General features: G+C 37.4%; 3 protein-coding genes across 4 annotated transcripts in view; all 3 read right to left on the bottom strand.

Annotated features, from left to right (window-relative positions):
- Positions 1 to 20,830, bottom strand: part of Ten-a (Teneurin-a transmembrane protein) — a 486,497-nt gene that overhangs the window by 136,390 nt on the left and 329,277 nt on the right. The window lies entirely within an intron of this gene.
- LOC141445526 (carbohydrate sulfotransferase 11-like) lies at positions 7,842 to 16,125 on the bottom strand. Its single transcript, XM_074111360.1, is given in 4 exon segments — positions 7,842 to 7,925; positions 7,928 to 8,044; positions 13,652 to 13,909; positions 15,564 to 16,125. Coding segments are annotated over 4 exon segments (720 nt in total). The 5' UTR covers positions 15,828 to 16,125; the 3' UTR covers positions 7,842 to 7,844.
- Positions 16,521 to 20,830, bottom strand: part of LOC141445382 (intraflagellar transport protein 80 homolog) — an 8,913-nt gene continuing 4,603 nt past the window's right edge. The window contains exons 2-9 of the mRNA XM_074111225.1: positions 20,518 to 20,642; positions 20,129 to 20,377; positions 19,761 to 19,921; positions 19,463 to 19,672; positions 18,527 to 18,671; positions 17,327 to 17,480; positions 16,840 to 16,980; positions 16,521 to 16,584 (exon numbers count right to left, since the gene is read on the bottom strand). Of these exons, the coding sequence (XP_073967326.1) occupies positions 16,537 to 16,584; positions 16,840 to 16,980; positions 17,327 to 17,480; positions 18,527 to 18,671; positions 19,463 to 19,672; positions 19,761 to 19,921; positions 20,129 to 20,377; positions 20,518 to 20,642 (1,233 nt within the window). The 3' untranslated portion in view covers positions 16,521 to 16,536. The remainder of the gene's footprint in view (positions 16,585 to 16,839; positions 16,981 to 17,326; positions 17,481 to 18,526; positions 18,672 to 19,462; positions 19,673 to 19,760; positions 19,922 to 20,128; positions 20,378 to 20,517; positions 20,643 to 20,830) is intronic.

Genomic DNA, 20,830 nt, shown 5'->3' with positions numbered 1-20,830 from the left:
AGTTCAGTAATAATTTTTTGTAAAAAAATCTAATACAAGCTTTTTTGTTGGCGGTACTTTTTGCCCCTGGTTACCAAAGTAGGTAGTCATCAAGAAGAATCAAATGAAACCAAAATCGATGCGGTCGTGTCGTTAAATTTTATTACAGAGTTCCTATGGCCAACATCTAACTTCATCATCAGATCAGCTCTACGTCATAATAATATTGAATTATAATCGGATTTATACATGCATGCAAAATTCCAGCTCAATCGGTTGAAGATATCCACTTCAAATTTAAGTTGAAATATTAATTCCACCCGAACAAACATAACTACGAGTAGTTACATTATATTACAAGTTAATAAAAACATATCACCAAAATGTAAGCACTAGGTGCAAGTATTTTGAATAAAGAACAATTTTTAATTCTCATCCTCTTTGGCTGTCGCCCTGTCGGAGGCTGAATAGCGCTTTAGACTCTTGCCATACGCCGCGGCGCCCCGCGGCAGAAAAAATTAAAAGTGGCTGAACGCGCTAATTCGGCCAAACGGCGGGTACTTATTATGAATTAGTGAATAAATCATAACCTGATTTTAAATTTTGACCTTGTAAATAAATAGTGTTACTTAGTATGAATTACAACGGACCTTTTTTAGTGTAAAAAAACATTAAATACAGCGGCTGTGAGTGCTTAATTGAAGTTGGCTTTTGTGAAGTGTGTGAAGTGTGTGTCGGAGGTTAGTGGATCATAAATTGTTATTTAGTCTTAATGCTGCACAAAAAATAAACCACGGTCTTAGAGACAATTATTATAATTATCGAAGATTTTATAAAAGAGCACTAATAAAATCACAAATTAATAAGTAGTTAAACATTTAACAACATTGGGTCACGGGTGTTGCCCGTAGCAACTGACGGCCGTCATCTTGCAGCGTAGCAACCAAAAACCGCTGAATGAAACACGTTTCTTGTATGACGACCCCTTTAATTTGTAACTTTATTTTATTTACGTCATTTGTTGTTTTAGCGGCCACTGTAATACATAATCTGTGAAAATTTCAAGTGCCTAGCTATTACGGCTCAAGAGATAGAGCCTGTGACAGACGGACAGACCGACAGACTGTATCTAAATCAATCTAATAAGCAAAATCCTTCGATAGTCTTCTGTAGTTTTTTATTGTCAAGTTCGAGTGTCACATATAAACAAAAATCATAAGTCAAAAATGGTAAAGGCTTGTATCAAAAAGGTTCTGCAACAATCTCCTCCTCGCTGCGAGAGCAGCATCTGTGGTGGCAGCAGCTGGCAGTTTCAGTAGCGCAGCGTCGTCGGCGGTGGCGCGCAGGAGAGTAACCTCTGGTCTGGTCTGGTCTGGTCGCACCATTAGCCACGTTCAATTGCCCTGGACGCCATTGCCATCCAAGCAGTGAGTTCAGGATATCCGTCCGCTCCTTAGTTCCGTATTCAAGGAAATCCTGTTCGTCTGAGCTTTGGCGTCAAATACTGACCGAACTTCCTTTGCATAGCCTTTTCTAGCACGTTAACAAGCTGTTTTTTCTAATCTGTGGCAAAGCTGGTATCGTGTTCATGTTTTCTTTCAATAGTCTTTAGTCGGCATTCTGCGCTTTGTTCTGTTGTCAGGGAGTTTCACGTCATCAGATCTCCACAAAAGTCCGCTCCTCCCTGTGTTATCTCGTGCACGTCGTCTTCAGACGAATTCCTGTGACTGTCGTCGCGCTTGACCCAATGCTGTCAATTGTGCCCCATCGTGCTGTCTATCATCTTGGTGATCATGCAAATGACAGCCATAATCAACACTGTTTTGGTTTTCCGGCGGCAAATCCATGCAAGACCAACCTAATCGGGTAAGCGAGGCAACGGGTCATTCTTTCGGCCTTCTCTCAACTGTCTGCTCACAATTAAATACCAATAATCTTGGCCGATGATCATGGTTGGTTTACCTGTAAATGTCTGTATGGGAATATCCGTCAGGTGTGGCAGCGATGCCAAGTCGGTACAGTCCAAGCTTTGCGTGGGAAGTGTCAAGTTGTCAACTGTGCGAACGTTATCTAATTTGTGCGTGCCCTCTGACGTGCGAAGTGTCAATGATACGCGGTGACTTGGCGTGCACAAACAGTCCCCTACAGCACCATGAAGCTTGAGGTCCGCTACCGGACCCTCGGCACCAACTGTTTCAGCCACACGACGCTCGACTAAGGAAACCGTTGACCCTTCATCTAGGAGAGCAAAAGCGACGACATACTTCTGCTGGCCCCTCTACGGTGACTGGTAAGACCTTCAGGTAAACCTTCTTGCTCGCTTGGTCCCAAACATTTGCCGTCGTATAAGAACATTCAGGTTTACCTTCTTTCTTGTCCTCGCCTTTATGCCAGTCGTCTCTATGCAGCAGCGAGTGATGGCCACGCTTGCAGGTCGTGCACTTCTTCTTCGAACGGCAGCGGTCACGGCGGTGCCTCGACTTCAGACACGCAAAGCATAGCTTTTTCTCGCAAGCCCAATCCCAGCGCTTATTGACATCGAGTATTCTGTAATCAGAGCAGTTATCACATTGAGTGGTCTGTCTTACCACAATAATACATGTGAGCATCTTCTTTGTTTCAGCGACGGCGTTGACAGACGACTCATCCTCCTCCTCTGTGATTGTAAGTACAGGTCGTCTGGGATGTCGATGGGATAAATCTCGCTGTGGGCTTCTGGGTAATTCGACTGCACCAGCGTTACATACCTTCTCAGCTTCTGACATGAGGTACTGTGCGACGCAGATAGTCTGGGTGCACATTTGTCTGACGCTGCCAATAATCCAACCAGCGGTTACTAAAGACTCCGTCAGCTTACGACCACCTCGGTAACAGGTCTGGACTGTGTAAAGTATTCCATCCGCTCTGTCGCTCTATTGCCGCTACACAGTTTGCGACTTGGTCGCCAAGACGAGTAGGTCGGAGCGCGCGCGCCAGTGAGCTTCGGCAGCCTCTTCATGCTTCCTATAAGCTTGTGCAGCACCAGGTCGGGACGGCCAAATCGCATTTCCAACGTCTTCAAAATATCGGCTGCGGAAGAGCGCGTGGTGATTAATCGGGCCGCCACCGCTTCCCAAGCCTCTCCTGTCAGGCATCGTTGCAGGCGGGCCACGTTCTCTTCGTCAGAATATTGACCGATCACTGTCGTCGTTTCAAAGGCGCTCTTAACCGAAGCCAGTCAGCGGGTCACCTGAGAAGGTTGGCAAATCTAGCTGAGAGGCGTCCGATGAGCTTGTCGCCGGTAGGTGCGGGCTGGCTTACTCGTTTGACAGCCTCGGTTATCGCAACAGCCAACGAGGCGATGTCTTTGTCAGGGTGATCTCGCAGCTTAGCCCGCTCAGGTTCATAATCATGGTGGGCGCACTGACCTCGATGCTCGTCAACCCATTCTTGCACCCTGGACTCCGCGGAAGCACGCGACGACTTGCCGTCCTCGTCGAGGAGCGCTAGTTGTTCCGATAATCGTGCCTCGATCAACTCGCGCTCTGTGTCCAATCGTTGTTGCTCTAATTTGTCTCACCAACCTTTCTTTTTCCAGCTCCGCCTTTTCCCGGGCCGCGCGCGCCTCCAGGAGTCGTTTCTGAGAGGCAGTGCTCGCACCGTGCCGCGACGGATGAATGTGCTGATCGCATAGAAGGCTCTTTAGTGACAGCCGCATTCGATTCTCGTACATCGGTTTTATTTTTGTTCGTTCCGACTCCGGCAATTCGTCCGCTACGGGAGTCGAATTTGTTCTTCATCCATGTCCAAATTAATCCGGGTAATGGCCACTTTATATCTAAATCAATCTATAAGCAAAACCTTCGATAGTCTTCTGTAGTTTTTTATTGTCAAGTTCGAGTGTCACATATAAACAAAATCATAAGTCAAAAAATGGTAAAGGCTTGTATCAAAAAGGTTCTGCAACACAGACAGACAGCGGAGTCTCAGTAATAGGGTTCCGTTGGCACCTTGGGTACGAAACCCTAAAAAGAGTCAAATCCATACTAATATTATGAATGCGAAATACTCTGTCTGTCTGTCTGTCGTCTGTCTGTTACGCTTCACGCCTAAACCGCTGAACCGATTTTGATGAAATTTGGTACAGAGAGAGAATAGTCTCTGGGAAAGAACATAGGCATTTTTTATCGCGAAAAAGAGGCTTTCAGGATTGAAATAGGGGATGAAAGTTTAATGGTGGAAAATCGTAGCTATCGAAGATAAAACCATGAAACTTGGCATTTAGGCACTTAGTAAGAAATCCATACTATCCTACTTCCATACTAATATACTAATATACTAATATACTAATTACTAATATTACTAATATTACTAAATTATAATTACTAATTTACTATTTACTAATATACTAATATACTAATATACTATTATACAATACTATATACTAATAATATACTATACTAATAATTTATAAATGCGAAGTAATCTGTCTGTCTGTCTGTCTGTCTGTTACGCTTTCACGCCTACGCTGAACCGATTTTGATGAAAATTGGTACAGAGGGAGAATAGACTCTGGGAAAGAACATAGGCTATTTTTATCGCGAAAAGAGGCTTTCAGGGTTTGAAATAGGGGATGAAGTTTATATGGTGGATTCGTAGCTATCGAAGATAAAACCATGAAACTTGGCATTTGGCACTTAATAAGAAATAAATCGATATTTGTTTGACCTTTTTAAAAAAATTGACCTGTGAGGGGATGAATAGGGGATGAAAGTTTATACGCAAGGTCGTCATTATTGAAGATAATCGATGAATTAATAAGATTGCCATTTCGGCACGTGAAAAGAGATAAATAGATATTTGTTCGCACGTTTTAAAAATTCTTTCTGTGAGGGGTGAAAAAGGATGAACTTTATATGGAAGATCGTCATTTGTCGAAGATAAATCGATGGTTCTTTATGAAACTTGCATTGGGCTACTATAAAATAATTAGATATTTGTTTAAGCGTTTTTGAAATGTTACCTGCGAGGGATGTTAGCAGAGGGGATGGTGCAGTGTTAGCAGAGCCTTTAAGCTCATAAGCAAAATGTACGCAATGTGGGGTCATTTTAGATGGCTTATTCACATAAACAGTCACATGATGAAAAATTATGATTTCAGATTTTTCTTATTTATTGTGCTATAAAGAGCTACCTTTATGCAAAAATCCAAGTTTCTAACACAGCGGAAGTACCTACCCTAAACTTTTTCTGTTGAGGCAATTTGTATGGAAACACTTTTTAACGACTGTAGCTTTTGATTGCCTTGACTTAGAGGTGTGATTTTTTCACAGCTTTCGGACTATTGACCTGAGTTTAGGGTTTATTTCAACTCGATATATACCTTACTCCGCGCATTTACGAGATAAAGGTCTTGACCGACAGCGGACGGACGGACAGCAAAGTAATCCTACAGGGTTCAATTTTTTCCTTTTAAGGTACGGAACCCTAAAAAACATTTGATCTGGCGCTTTTCAAATTCGACCTATTTACTTGAATATGGGGATGAAAGTTCTTAAGGAATTCCAAAAAAGTTACTACGTATAAGTATATTTATCGGAAATAAATGTGTAGCTATGCTTAGTAAATGCCTTGACTTACAATAAAGGACGTAAGGTGTCAATAGTTCACTATGAGAATTGTCCTTTGTGTGGCAGGGTAGAATACACGTCGTATTGCTAAAATATGGCTACCCGCAAATATTTATGCTTTACCAAAGAACATCGGATGGATGGATGTATGGAAGACAAAAAAAAATAGTTTATAATTGTAGCAATGTACAAAATAGGTATTTTTGGTAAACCGTAGAGTTTCTATGTACTATTATTGGAGAATAGGTATCCATAATAAATTAAATAATTCCCAAAATTACTATTTCAGCGGACGAAGTCGCGGGCAGAAGCTAGTAAAATATATTCCGAACACATTCGTCCAGCTGATTTAGCGTGAGAGTCACAAACGCACATACTTACAAACCTATTCGCATTTATGACATCAGTAGGATTATGTTATAGTAAACTTAACCATGAGATTGTCAAGGGCTTTTCGAAAATATAAACAAACCGATCATTTACCGGATGGGCTGACAAGCCAAGGTCTCCGCTGTGTCTTCCTACTCTACGATACGCTACTCCTTTACGATAAAATGACAGGACGGATTTGGATGGAATTTGGTATGAAGATAGCTGGACATCTGGAATACAACAAAGGCTACTTTTTTTATCCCAATATTCCCACGATATAGGAATAAAATCTCGAAATAACAACCGCTGAGCTTAGAGTCATGAAATTTGGAATAACACATACGCTAGGTACTTTTTATTTCGGTATTCCCGAGGGGAATTTTGGAAAATCCCGGAATTTCTTTTCAACTGCTGTGTCGAATGATTTACGCGCGCAAAGTCGCGGGTAAACATTAGTACAAGAATAAACCTCTTTGTCAAAATAATCCATATCCATACTAATATTAATAATAATAAATGCGAAAGTGTTTGTGTGTTTGCATGTTTGTGTGTTGTATGTTTGTCCGTCTTTCACGTCGAAACGACGACCGGGTCGGATCGGGCCAGAGAGTGACATAGGCTACTTTTGATCCCGGAAAAATGCACAGTTCAAGAGGGAACAGCGCGCGATACCCGAATTCCACGCGGGCGAAGCCGCTGGCAAAAGCTAGTACAAAATATTTTTTTATATAAATAATTAAGTTTGCCAGAGACACCCATAAAGAACCCAAACGTCGGACTTTAGGTAAAACAGTGACTATGCGAGAGTACCTCGTTAATTTTGAATTTTTGGCTAATTAATTGTTCAGATAAACAAATTTGAGTGTTAAATTATAATTGAAGCTATGTGACCCAGCCTTCACCGCTTTACGTGTCGCAATGTCCAGACTGGATGGTCAAGGTGTGTATGATCTGATAACTCGTATATCATACATCACCCATTACAGGTGAAACTTGATTCTAGCATGGCATTCGAAACGACGCAAGTTCAATCATAGGGTGCGTGGATGTAAATTAAACGTTTAGAGGAAAGTGAAGTCGAATTTCATCCCATTCGTATCCTCGATTGTCCGCAAATACCACTTTTTTTCTCAAGAAAGTGTAATATCGCAAGAAAACTTTGAAACATATTTCTAGACTAAAATATTAACTGTTATGTACACCTGTGGCAAAGGATGAATATTTTCGTAAGGCAACCCGAACCAAAGAAAAACGAGCATAAAGCGGCGATAGATACTTTAGTTAGGTACCTATACAATTACTTATGTACAGTTGAACAAATTGAATCATCATGACCTAGGGTGGCACCTTTTAATAATCAATTTTGTTTATGATTTCCTCGACAAAAGTAAGAGATGTCAACATGACATTAGTAGAGCACAAAGGTTCCACTCTGCTGGGTCATGATTCAATTTGTTCGACTGTACATCTAACACACAATGAAGCACGAATTACAGAAAACATTAAGGAGGAAAGGGGTTTCGAGCAAAATTTATACACGTCACCTGGTAGTGAGTCTTGAACAATCACTAAAAAAATAACGTTTCCAGGATGCAGATCTTAATGCACCTACCTACCACATACCTAAAGCATTTTTCAATGAACTAAACCACTGGTTTCTTTTGTTTTGGGTAAAGATTATTTAACGCCCTACTTTAGCAGCCCCTAGATATTTATATTAGTATTAGTACAGATTTTGCGAAGTGATCATTTTGTTAGAGTTTCATGGCACGATAAAATCGAATCGCTGTATTGTGCAAGCGATGGCCGTTTAGGGCGGCCTAAAGCTCTTTACTTGTTACAAGAACCGATTTAATTTCACTAGAAACATAATTTACTTACCAACTAAAGTATACTTGATAGACAAGGATGGCAGAGGCTGGTGATAGGCTGCCAGTGCTCGTTGTTAACAACGTCAGCTAACTCTCGCTCCTGTTTGTGAGGAACAAGATGAACTCTTTAAAGGTCACATCGTTCCCATGCTCCAGAGATTCGGCGCTGGGGTTACTTCTGTATGCCTTTATGATACGCCTGCCGACGCGATTCTGGAAAAGAAAGGGTTAGGTTGAGGCGGGTCCACATTTGTGATAGATGTGATAGAAGCGCCAAAGACTAATCATGATCGTAAAGCCTAGTTTAGAGGTGCAAGAATCGTGTAAGCAGTATTACATTACTGCGCTCGATTGACTACTTCAAACTCGTTCCCTTTACGACCTCGCAATGTAATACAACTTGCACCAGTTTTGCTGAGTGTCCAAACTGGGCTTTAGTTTGAAAGCGGAAACGTAGTCAATAGGATACGTGGTCAATAGTACTCGTAATGTCAGTAATTCTGACAACACATAAAAATACTAATCAAATTGAGAACCTCTTTCGTTTTTGAAATCGGTTGAAAAAAGTTTAACCCATACAAAAAACCTGTTTTGCCGTACGGATCCCTTCGTGAGTCCGATTCGCACCTGGCCAGCTTGTTAACGTCGATATGACTTCAAGAAACACATTTTTGACTAATTTTGACTCTAAGCATTCCCTGGATAGAATAGAGTTCAAGTTGTCATCCAACCCACTTGTTTAATATTCTCTGACCGTAGGTGGGCGTCTTTTAGAAACTCCATACAATTAACCTGGTCATAAATAAATGTCAACCCGATTTGTAAATGTTACATTGTTTTCGGTGACTACGCTGCATATTTTTCGCATTTCCTATTTCATTTAAATTTAAAATCTCTTCACGCACAGTTAGGCACAGTCAACGGAAAAAATACTTCTTCGAATTTTCACCTTAGAAACCATTGCAACAAGATGAAAAATAAAATGTAGCTTAACCTTGCCAGAATATGATGTGACGGGATGACGCCATGGCAATAAGAATGTAATTCGGTGTAGGGCAACTCCCAGTTAACTTGGCAACAGAGAATCTGCCGAAAATAGGACAGAAACCAATATTAGGGTCGAATTTAGGGGTAGGGTGGGTTTTCGAGTGGCGGTCGGAGCAATCGGCGTCGTTGAGAGCCTCCACCACTCGCATTTGTTATTTTTAGGAGGGTGAAGACCAAATAGTTGCATACTTTCGCAGGCAGGTAGGTTACTTTTAACTTTTTCCATTGTGACACGAAAATTATTCATATATTTGTATGGATAATTTTTGTGTCACAATAGAAAAAATCATAGTAATTTTAACTACCTGCGTTAAGGTGTGCAACTAAGGTGTTCACCCACCAAATAGAATACAAATTATTTTTTTCAGAGTTACCAATCAATTTATAGAATGATCGCTTCTATTAACACAAATACATAAAATGAACGCAAGTTTAAAAATAAATTATTTGACCTTGGGTTTTTTTTTTGCTTCTAATCATGCAAGTTAATTTTGATCCACTTCCAGAGGTCGGATTGACTTGAAATTTAGTATGGTATACATATGTAGGTTGAATGACAATGCAAGTACAGGCAACAAAAATATTAGGTAATTAAAAAAGTTTTTATTAAAAAAAAATTGATTGTAGGTATTCCATAAATCGATTGGGCTTAATACACGCATGGGCGTAGTGCAATGAACTCTAAAGCCGGTGTTTAAGAGCTAACGGTATTATAACAATGCAGTGATGTAATAATAATTATGGTTTGTGCAAACATGCTCCAAGCTCGTTCGAAGAATTTGTATTCTATAGGCAAGAGATATTTCGCTCTAAGACGTTTGAAAACTTTTAAAATTTTGGATCTGTTATTTTTTTTTTAAAGTTGACACTACTTTTACACTATCTCTACTATGTGCTTCGTTTTGTCTGTTTGTAAATATATTGTTGTGTCTTGTGTTGATGTGCATAAATGATTTTTCTTACTTTCTCATTTAAAAATGTAACAGGAGAACGGCGTTTCAAAATTACATCACTTGACAATACAATTTAAAAATGGTAAATATTATTGAAGTATTGCTACAAACTATGTCACAAATTCAATTGACTAGTTGTCAACATTAATGAGGGCTATCGTTTTTTGTCTTTCTAAATGGCGCCACTGTTGCGTGAGGTTTTAAAGTGTGGTATCAAAATCTGTTATTACGGGCGTGAAGTTTAGATTAAAAACATATTTAATACACCTTAAACCGTACCATAAAAATATCGAGCAACCACAGTGTTGCGTAGTCCTGTTTTGTTCGGAAAAAAGGAAGGAAAAAGTTCCGAAAGACAAAACTGTATCAAAACACAGACATTCATTGCCCCTAACGCATAATTGCCATAATTTATTTCAGGTAATGCAAAATATTCACAAAATTATTCTAATTATAATAAACACGCGTAGCTCACCCAAAAACTATGAGATTTGACATTTCGGAGACCTCACGCTACACTAGCACCTCTAGCGGCGAATTCATACGCGATAGCCCTCATTGAATTTACTCATATTGGTATCCATCACAGTAGAGAAATGCAAATAGGTAGCACATAATACCTATAAAAAAAACTCTACGGTCGTCTTTGTGGCATGGTAACTTATCGTTTAACATGCTAGACGTAATTATAAAAGTGTGAAGATAATATCTTTAGTCATACTTCGAACAACAATGTGCTATAATAGGTCGAGGTAAGAGTACAACGATTTCTATTCAATTACATGTACTTACATTTTATAGTTGATTTTATGGTATATTTATTATGATTGATTTTTGGAGTATTTTTGTATTTTTTATTTCAACTCCAAATTTGTTACTTTTACGGGTATCCCGTGAAACCATATCGTAAATACAAACTGAGACATGGATGCACAGAAAAACCAGAAAAGAGACCAGCACTGGGAATCGAACAGGTCCTCAGCAATCCGTGCTGCGTGCTATAACCCCTACACCACTGCTGGACAGGAATCTAGACACGAATTTTTCCTATGCATACATATCTCAGGTTGCTTATTTGTACTATGCTACTTAAGCAGCAGCACTAGCGACATCTATGTTGCGTCGAGAGACAGTCACCTAACTGTATTCCGTATCAAATAACAAACAGGGCAAGCTAAAGAAAGCTTGTAAAAATAAAGCTATTTACTGATAAGGGGCCATGGTGGCCCAGGAATCAAATTGACTGAATGTAGGTACAGTCACCAGCACCAATATGTGACACAGCAAAGCGTGCAAAAATATCTGGTACAACTCTATTTCTAGGGCCGGTAGGGCGTGTCAGATATGTTTTTCACGCCCCGCTCTGTTGCAGATATTAATGCAGGTGACTGTACCTACTGTATACTAGACCGTGTTATATTACAATGTAATAACAATAATCCACACATCAGAAATAATAATACAGCAAGGAATATTCAGGAAACCTGTCACTATTATACCTTTTTGTCAACTTTAAACCTAAACTTGCTAAAAAATGGCTCCGAAGCGGTAAAGTTTCGTGTTCACTGCCTAGTGCCTACCCCATTTGGAAATACAGGCGTGATGTTTGTGCGTGCGTGCGTGCGTGTGTGTTCAGAAAATCCCCAAGTAGCAGAGCCTCTACCGTGGGATCTTGGAGTGCATTATACCTACTTGAAAAAATCTGATAGTAATTTTTATGTTTTCAGTTAAACAACAGCTTCATTTCAATAATATGTAAATACATGACAATGCTAATAAAAAATGTGTTTGTAATCGGTCATAAGTCAACGTTGTGACAGTCAATTGTTATCAATCACTTGCAAGAAACAAGGTCAGTGGAAATTTCGACTGTAGAGACAACAATCTGTTACCTACTTAAAACTTGCTATATTTAGGTTAAGAAAATCTGCCGAAACTAAGACCGAATACCGAAACTGGATTCGTGTACGTTGTTATTTCGACATTAAATAGATAAATATTCATTTTTTACAGCTACCAATTTATAAAATAATTGCTTCTATGAAACACAAAAATTAACGCAATTTTAAAAATATACACACTAGATGCGCCCTCGAATAAACTTTCGGTTTAGGTTCAACAATCAAATTTAACATAACAATATTCTACTCATATTTAAAAGTCACTAAAGGCAGTTTAATGAACGAAATTCGGCCGAATTTTTATTTTTACCGAATGTTCGACCGAAGTTCGTATTCGTTCAAACCTACTAATTATTATTGCCCTTTTCATGTAAGTATTTTTTTCTTAATTGTATTTTTTTTTTTTTTTTATTTGACTGGATGGCAAACGAGCAAGTATATACTGTATAGTCCATTCAGGATAACATTGGACTCTAGAAGGTCACAGAAGGGGTTCCAAACATTTTTGTGAAGTCCTAATAATGATGATGCAGATTTGAATGCGTGCTTGCTTGCTCTATTCCTTGCATAATAACATGCTTGCTTACATGCTCACTTGCATGCTTGCTTGCATGCTTGTTTGCATGCTGGCTTGCATGCTTGCTTGCACTATTCCTTGCATAATTACATGCTTGCTTACATGCATGCTTGCATGTTTGCTTGCATGCTTGCTTGCATGCTGGCTTGCATTCTTACTTGCATGCTTGCTTGTATGCTTGCTTCCTTGCTTGCTTGCTTGCAATATTCCTTGTATAATTATATGCTTACTTACATGCTTACTTGCATGCTTGCTTGCGTGCTTGAATGCAGCCTTGAATACATGCTGGCTTGCACGCTTGAATGCAGCCTTGAATTCATGCTTGCTTGCATGCTTGAATGCAGCCTTGAATGAATGCTTGCTTGCATGCTTGAATGCAAATTCGAATGCATGCTTGCTTGCACTATTTCTTACATAATTATGCTTGCTTACATGCTCACTTGCATGCTTGCTTGCTTCTTGATTGATTGCTTGCTTGCTTGATTGCTTGCTTCTTTGAAATGTTTATGGTTCACGCGAGCGAAGCGGCGGGGGTAAAAGCTAGTATTCATTATAATTGCGAAAGTTTGTGTCTGTATGTTTTTTGTTATCTGGTTCACGTTTTAATCGCTGAACCGATTTAGGTAAAATATTGGTAGGTATACAGATAGTATACAAGTCCTGGGAAAGGACATAGAATAGTTTTATCCCGAAAAATTGCATAGTTTCCGAGGATAGCAATAAACGGATTCTACGTGAACGTAGTCGCGGGCAATAGTTAGCTAATGAATAATTTAAAGTAATATTGACGTCTTCGATATTTTCATTACAATTATAATTAGACCATATACTAGAAAAATGCAATTTTTTTTAAATGACTTCCTAAAGCGTGCAGTATAAGAACCTATTTTCTTCTGTCCATTCTATATTGAATAGACTGTAGTTTGAAGTATTATATTTGTAATTATTTTATTTGGAAAAAATACTTTCTGCCAAGTTTCTTGCAGGCCTTGCAGCGAATTCTTCTGGGCAATGATGGCTTTCCAAAAGTGCTGGGAGTTAAAAAAATGACGTGTAAAAGTGCCCATTGCGGCCTGTTCACTGAATAAATAATTTAAATTTGAATTAAGTTGCAGGCCGCAAGGTTAATTGCCGTCCCCTGGTCTATAACAATTTTTGTAAAATGATGCTAAATGTCATTACAAGGCAGTTCTCTGGTGGCCTAGGAATAAAATTGGTTGACTGTACTTGGGTTGGTGCGAACTCCTTACGTGATGTCCTAATGCCAACTCTGCTAGCTAGGAAACCAATTTATTTATTTATTTCATAACATTTGTAAAGTTTAACAAATAAGTTATAATACCTGAAAATATTTGGCACTTGGTGTCACTCCCTCCAATTTGTTTCTATAAGCTGACAGCAGCCTCTCAAAAGGATTCCGTACAATGATCATTTTGTGATAGTTGTCCAGCATGAAGTCTCTTTCCTCCTTTGAAACGGAACTCAGATTCCGGAACATTCCTGGAGCATGCGCAATGTTGCCAGGAATTGATAGAACATCTGTATTGTTCCACTTGCCAGCCAGTATCATTAATACTCTCTTCCAATTAGTACAGGCCACCTTAAAAAAAGTTTGTAAGGACACAGATAGCAAAAATGGAATGAATAAAACGGAAATTGATTTCTAAGTATAGATTTTTTTTAATAGTAATTTAATATGATTATTTCATAAAGGTATTTGGATTGTTTTAAGTTAAGTTTTATCATTTTTTCATTTGTAAATTAATCCATATTTATAAATTATGCTTTTATGTTAAAAGTAAAAATTTATAAATAAATTTATAAATTTAAAATAAATAATTTACTTAAAAAAACTATGTATGTGTGAGTGATTCAGAAGCTATAAATTATGATGGAGTGATTAAATACTTGATTAGATTTAGGATAACATAGAATTGTAATTACTCAAACATCCTTACTAATATTATAAATGCGAAAATAACTGTCTCTCTGTTGGTTGCCTTTTCATTCTTAAGCTGCTGAACTGATTTAGATGAAATTTAGTATGGAGATAGTTTGAGACTCCAGGAAGAATGGTTTTAAATCCCAGAGAATTGTTTAGTTCCCGCTATATTATAGCAATAAAAACGCCATACTGCACGCAACAGATTTGCTTATGGTATAATGTACCAAATACGGTATTTGACTATTGTATATCTTTATAAATTAAAACTATACAATGCTGTTATCGAAAGAAAAACAATTTTAAGCTACCTTTACAAATAACAAAGTTATAAAAGGTTTGAAATGCAAGATTAGACAGAGAAAGACATACTGCATATGACGTCACTACGCCAGTACGACATACTTGCTGATAAGAGAAAAGCGTTGATGAAAGAGACAGGTATTAGATTTTTCAAAAAAATCACTATTAAATATTTTCAACCGTTTAAATTTCTTTTCCTAACACTAATCGTTTATCTATATTTCATAAATATTAGATATGGCAAAATCAGACTTGTTAAAATACCGTATATTGCAGATGTTACTAAAAAAATATATATAGTAATAAATGAATCCTTATGGCGACAATTAGTATCATATAATTTTTCCATACAAAGTAGGTATGTATATTTAAAAAAAGAAGAACACAATACTAAATACTGGGCCTGGGAGCTTGAAATTCCGCAGAGGGCTTCCTTTCATCATGTAGAGTTGTAGACTAGCAGAACAGACAGGTTTTTAGAAAATCCGTAAAGGGAATTAGCATATGAAGTGGCATGGAAATCAAAACTGATAAAACTACACATTTGAAATTTGATTGTTTAACAAGAAATTTAATTTTTTACATTAAGTCTTCCAATGAGGCTGCTGGCATAGTCAAACAGGTGCACTAAAGCGTCGAAAAAAAATGAGAAAAAAAAGTTGAACAAAAATATATTCCTTGTAAATTCAAATTTATTATTTAGGAATAGCAGATGCAAATTAAGCCAAGTATTTTAGAGATAAGGAGGGAAGATAATTTTCATTTATTTTTGCGAGGGCGAAGTAGCGTTATAAGCTGGTATACCTACCTATATTAGATAGATCATATAGATGTACCCGATGTTGATACAGTCTCAAAGTAGAGATAAAAATAATATACAGACCTAACTAATTCTGACCAATATCCCCAAGGACAACTGACGTAGGCAAGCGTCCGAAACTTCCAAGAACGTTTTAAATCATTAGGCCAACTTAAGTAAACAGCAGACGAGTTTGCCTTGAGAACTCACCTTTGGCACGTAGCAATATAAGAGTTTCCGATGTTCATCTATTAAAATGTGTTCCAGCCGGTTCACTGGCAAGTCATCTAGAGTCCATCTTGGAGGAAACCGGGAGCAAGTATCTTGAATCAGCTCTTGTCGAGCCAAATTCAAAGACTGGGTCAACTCCAAGGAGTGATTCTTCGCTTCCACATTATTTGATATTTCATAGTAGTTACCGCACACACAGAGAAAAAAGTTTATTAACACTAGGTACTGATCTGCGACACGCATTTTTCACAGTGATTTGAAATTAACATCACACAACTTTTCTTTCTAAATCACAACTTTCGTCTTTTAAATGTGGGGCACGAGCGCTAGCGTTAGAAATCAATGGAATTATGCTTGATTCAGATTCTTGATAAGTACTGAGTGGGTTTTTTATTGATGAAAAAAGCTTTCATTTCACAAATGTTTTATTTTTGTTATTTTATCGAAAACAGTGTTTTAACTAGACACACATTAACTCCACGCAGCTTTGACAGATTTACTGAATGAATTAATGAAACAGCAGGCAGGCAGAGCGAGCGAGTGCGGTGCGGAGTAGTGGGGAGGCGGAGTAGTGAAGTAAAATAAAAAGCGCTAAGCCTACAGCAGGGCTACTACGAAACTCGAAACTCGAAGTTCGTGTCGTGCGGTCCTTCTGACACTTATACGAGAGCGAGAGGGACCGCACGACACGAACTTCGAATTTCGTAGTAGCCCTGCAGAGCTACAGAATCGAAAGAGATACACGATTACCAAGGAATTTGCTTTTCGGAAAAGTAATTTGATTGATTTGGTTGAATTTTGATTAGCTGAAAATTAAGGCGTTTTTCAGATCTTGTACAAATAACAAAAAAATATATATATAAAAATTAATAACGCTGAAAAAATAATTTCAAGAAATTTCGATTTACTTAATTGGTTATTTATTTATTTAAAAAACTACTATTCAAATTACTTAGTTTGTCGATATTTCGGTAGCTGATAAACGCTCCGGTGTCGAGTTCTGTAATAAAAAGATTTACTGTTAAAATTTTCTATGTGACGCATTTCATTTATGCACCACTAGGGTGGCACCTTTCAAAAAATGATTTTATGAAAATAATTCGATGTATTTAAGTATTGGTTAATTTAAAAATCAAAGCCATGAACAACTAGAATTATTAAATTGAATTATCTATCACTATCGCCATCATCATCATTTAATTATATATCTATCAATATGCTGTTCCGCTGTCAAAACAATAAATTTTACACTTACCCTCAGGTGTTGTATGTAGGAAACTTGGTGATATTGTTTTATAAGAGCAAAGGCTTCTTCAGCAACAACTAATTGATGATGCTGCCATGCCAGAACAGCCAGACAAGCCCACAAAGTATCATCTTCGACAGTTCGGCATAGCTAAAAAAGATTTCGCTATTTAGGGGTTTAAAATCCAAAAAAAATTGAACATGAGTAGTTTGACACTTTTGCACGTAGGTACAATTTTTAGTTTTTAGGTGTACACTCGAACCAACTGAACTGTGACCCACTGTGTAACCTTTAACCATTTAGTAGAAAAAAACATAGTGACATCGCATTGCTTGACAAGGGAATTTATTATGACACTTAGGTACTGTGTGAACTTTCTATTAATCTACGGTGTGGGTCAAGAATTAAATGGTTCGACTATTTATGAGCTAGAAAAAAAACCTAGCTTCGAAATTATCATAAAAAGTATGTGTACTAGGAACAGAGTTTTATTCACCTGCAAAGCTGCTTGCCACATATTGGCAGCTACATGTTTGAGTAGCTTTTCCGGAAAAGCCGCTAACGAGACATGAAGTAGCGAGCCGTTGCCTCGACAAATGCGTGCCACCCCATCTTCGACGCTCAGCACAGCTGGGTTGCGACCGAGATCACTATTGAATTGAAAAAATAATGTGAAATTAGCAGAAATAAACTGGCAATCAATTACATATAACATATTTTAACGCAAATTTACCTACATAAAAAGAGTAATAGACTTGGCACGCGAACTAAGTAAGTAGGTACCATATTTTATTATATTTTTTGTTACATTTGTAACTTTAATACTTATATATATTTTTACTATTTTTATAACTGTACTTTGCCAACTTGTTATTCCTTAGGATTAAGACCTGTCATGTAACTTGTTGTTTTTTATTTTTAAGAAACAAATAAAACTAAAAACAAACATACGGCGCCTGTATGCGTAAACATTCATATAAAAAGGCATTTATTTTCTTAGAACAGTCTGTAACGAAGTTAACTATCCAAAAATGGATTCTAGGAGAGGTTGTATTCAAAAAAAAAAAATTTAATTGGCGCGTAGTATAATAATGTACTAACACCTAATGAAAGAACAATAAAACTTGTGCTCGAAAATAGCAGTCGAGGCGAAAAAGTGACGATTACACGTTAATATATCTCTTTTCGAAAGATTGGTTTCGTGGTTATGTTTAAATGGTTCTCGTAGTGAAATTTTAATAAGTACTATCTATATATATAATAGTTTTAGTACCTAGTGAAGTTAGCATCGCGAGACCTTCATTACGTTACATCCTTTCATACAAAAATATAATTAGCAACAATAGAATCATTATCATTTTAACAATGCTAGGGAGGAAGTACATCAATTTTAAGTTAATGCATGACATTGCACTGCACGCTATTAGGTACAGTGCCACGTTTTCATGTTCTTTTTGTAAAGAGCCTTGATTTAATTGAATTATAATAATACTTTATGTGTTATTAATATTAATTAAGTTTCTTAACGTTTTAAAACAAGTTCGCAATATAAATTGATAGTTTTTATTTTATAACAAGTTTATACATTCTAAATATGAAAATACTTTTTCCCCAACCTATTACATTTAAATTTCCTATACCGAATACCTACCAGAAGGACCAATTCAGCTTTAACTACTGCATAATACCTACTTACATGATCTCTTTGCTGACAGTAGTCAGTGCAAGCCAGTCTGGTTGAGTGGCCGCTTTAGGGCAACACCAGGCTACTGCAGAGCTGGCTCGAAGACCAATCAACAGTTCTGTCTCAGCGCTCCATGCTATGCTTAGAATCTGGGACCCTGAAGATCAATAGTAAAGCAAATAAATTCAACAAAGGAAAAGGACATCAATTGTTTCGCTCATATTTTACTCCTACGACCTTCTGTGTTAACGAAAACTAAGTAAATCAATGAGTCACGAAGTACTTAATAACTTTGGTCATGAGATATACCTATTTATTTCAAATACAAAATACGATGATCTTATTTTCACAATTACCACGCAATAGACGCGTGTTTAAAAAAAATAACTTTAACTTATACTCCGTTTAATTTAGGATTTGAAATAACAGTCAAATTGTAACACACGTTTCTCGGTATTTCGAAGACAAATTGACTAAAAATACATTTATACATTACATATACTTACATTTATTAGCGGTGTTTATTATATTTTTACTATAGAAATTAACACAATATAAAATAGTTTCATTGTTTTATTTAAAAACGTTTGCAAATTTTACCGTTAAGTTTCAAATGTTAAAATAAATGGAGTTTCTTAAGAAACAAGGTGATTCGTTGTCAAGGTGTTATCATAAGATCATAACCAAACCTTGACACGGCCGGCTAAGCCCATCCAACCAGCCAGACAGGAGAAACGAGTCTTCTTATTTTTAGCACAGATAGACAGTCTGGCACTGTTGTGTAAAACAAGCATTTATAGTCAAAACAAAACATGTATAATGGATTGACTCGACCATATAAGTTTCACCATCTTCCAGTGACCGAATTGACAGGACTTTTACTTACTAAAAATCACTTACACTCAAAGCTTTTACTTACTAAAAATTAAATTATTAATGTATACTAACCCAATTTAACAAACTTGGGTTTGCTGTCTTTGACAGTGGCGACATACAAGTCTCTATTGTAGTCCAACAAAGCCAGCTGCCTTTCGGAAATGGGTCCCGTTTGGCTTAGAGCTATAGTGGAGACTGTCATCTTGTGTGTCAACTTGGTGACCGTATTGTCTGTGGAACTGCGGACGATCAAGCCAGTGGGCAGGTCGAAAATATGGATCACTAAAAGAAAGATTTGGTGGTTTAGAATTACTATTTAGGTACATGTGATTGAATACTGGATTCAAACTAGTAACTTTCATGCTCTTACGTTTTCTGTCAACCTGATCAATAACAGCTAAAGCATCAGGGCCCAAGGATAATCCAGATCGTCCTAAAGTTTCAGGGCGGGCACCCCAACGGGGACTTGCAAGCAATCGACCCATGTAACTGTAGATGGATACACCCGTACGCTCCACAATGCATAAACACCTATAACATTCGAATTAAATTAAAATATGTGACCCAAAATCTATCTGAATTAAAAAACAAATTAGGTTAAACATAAAATTCTTATGAGACTAGCATTTTCTTATAGTTTTATATAAGACTCTCAAAGCTAGAGCATCATCAGTAATTCTGTAAACGATAAGCATGAAACTTTCAACATTATCGATATAACTTCTAACAAATATTTACTTTTCCGCCAGCAATATCATGCTAATGGTGCCTTCTTTTAGATCGAACGTAACAGGCGTGTTCCAGGATGTAAGCTTGTGTATGAAGCATTGCTTCACTGTCGCTATCACTAGATGATTGAACCCGAGAGCTATTTGAATGACTCTATCAGGATAGTCCAGTTGATCACTTTGATCTGTGATGATGTCTTTAATCGCAATGACTTTGCGGCCTGTTTGGGAGCAGTGAAAGCTTTTCCATGAATATTCTCTGAAAATGATAAATATGATAATCAAGTATAATTAAGGTGTCAGGTAATATTTCGTAAGTTAGTTTTTATTGACAGACATCAAAAGTAAATTTGAAGAAATCCCCGAAATCAACAGTTGTGTTTGAAATAGGTAATGTACCTGTCAATAATATGTGCAAAAAGTACTTGACTATTAGCGCAAGCAGCTGCTAACTGCGTTCCATCGGATGACCAAGCGATGCTATAAATACTGCCTGTTGAAGGACGATCTAGACAGTGGGACCACTGAAATAAAAGCAATATGATAATCCTGAGTGTAATCTTTGAATGATAAAATCTTTGATAAATATTTCATTTAAAATTAAACAAGTGATAGAAAATTTTTACACAAATATTTTAAAAATTCTGATTGTTATCATTTCAACATTATATAGCTACAGGCGAAGCCGGGGAAGGTTTTAATTTAACACCCA

The sequence above is a fragment of the Choristoneura fumiferana genome, chromosome 2, assembly GCF_025370935.1.
Source record: "Choristoneura fumiferana chromosome 2, NRCan_CFum_1, whole genome shotgun sequence".
In the NCBI taxonomy this organism is placed as follows: Eukaryota; Metazoa; Arthropoda; class Insecta; order Lepidoptera; family Tortricidae; genus Choristoneura; species Choristoneura fumiferana.
Note: the sequence above shows the minus strand (reverse complement) of the source record. Positions and strands in the feature narration are given on the sequence as shown.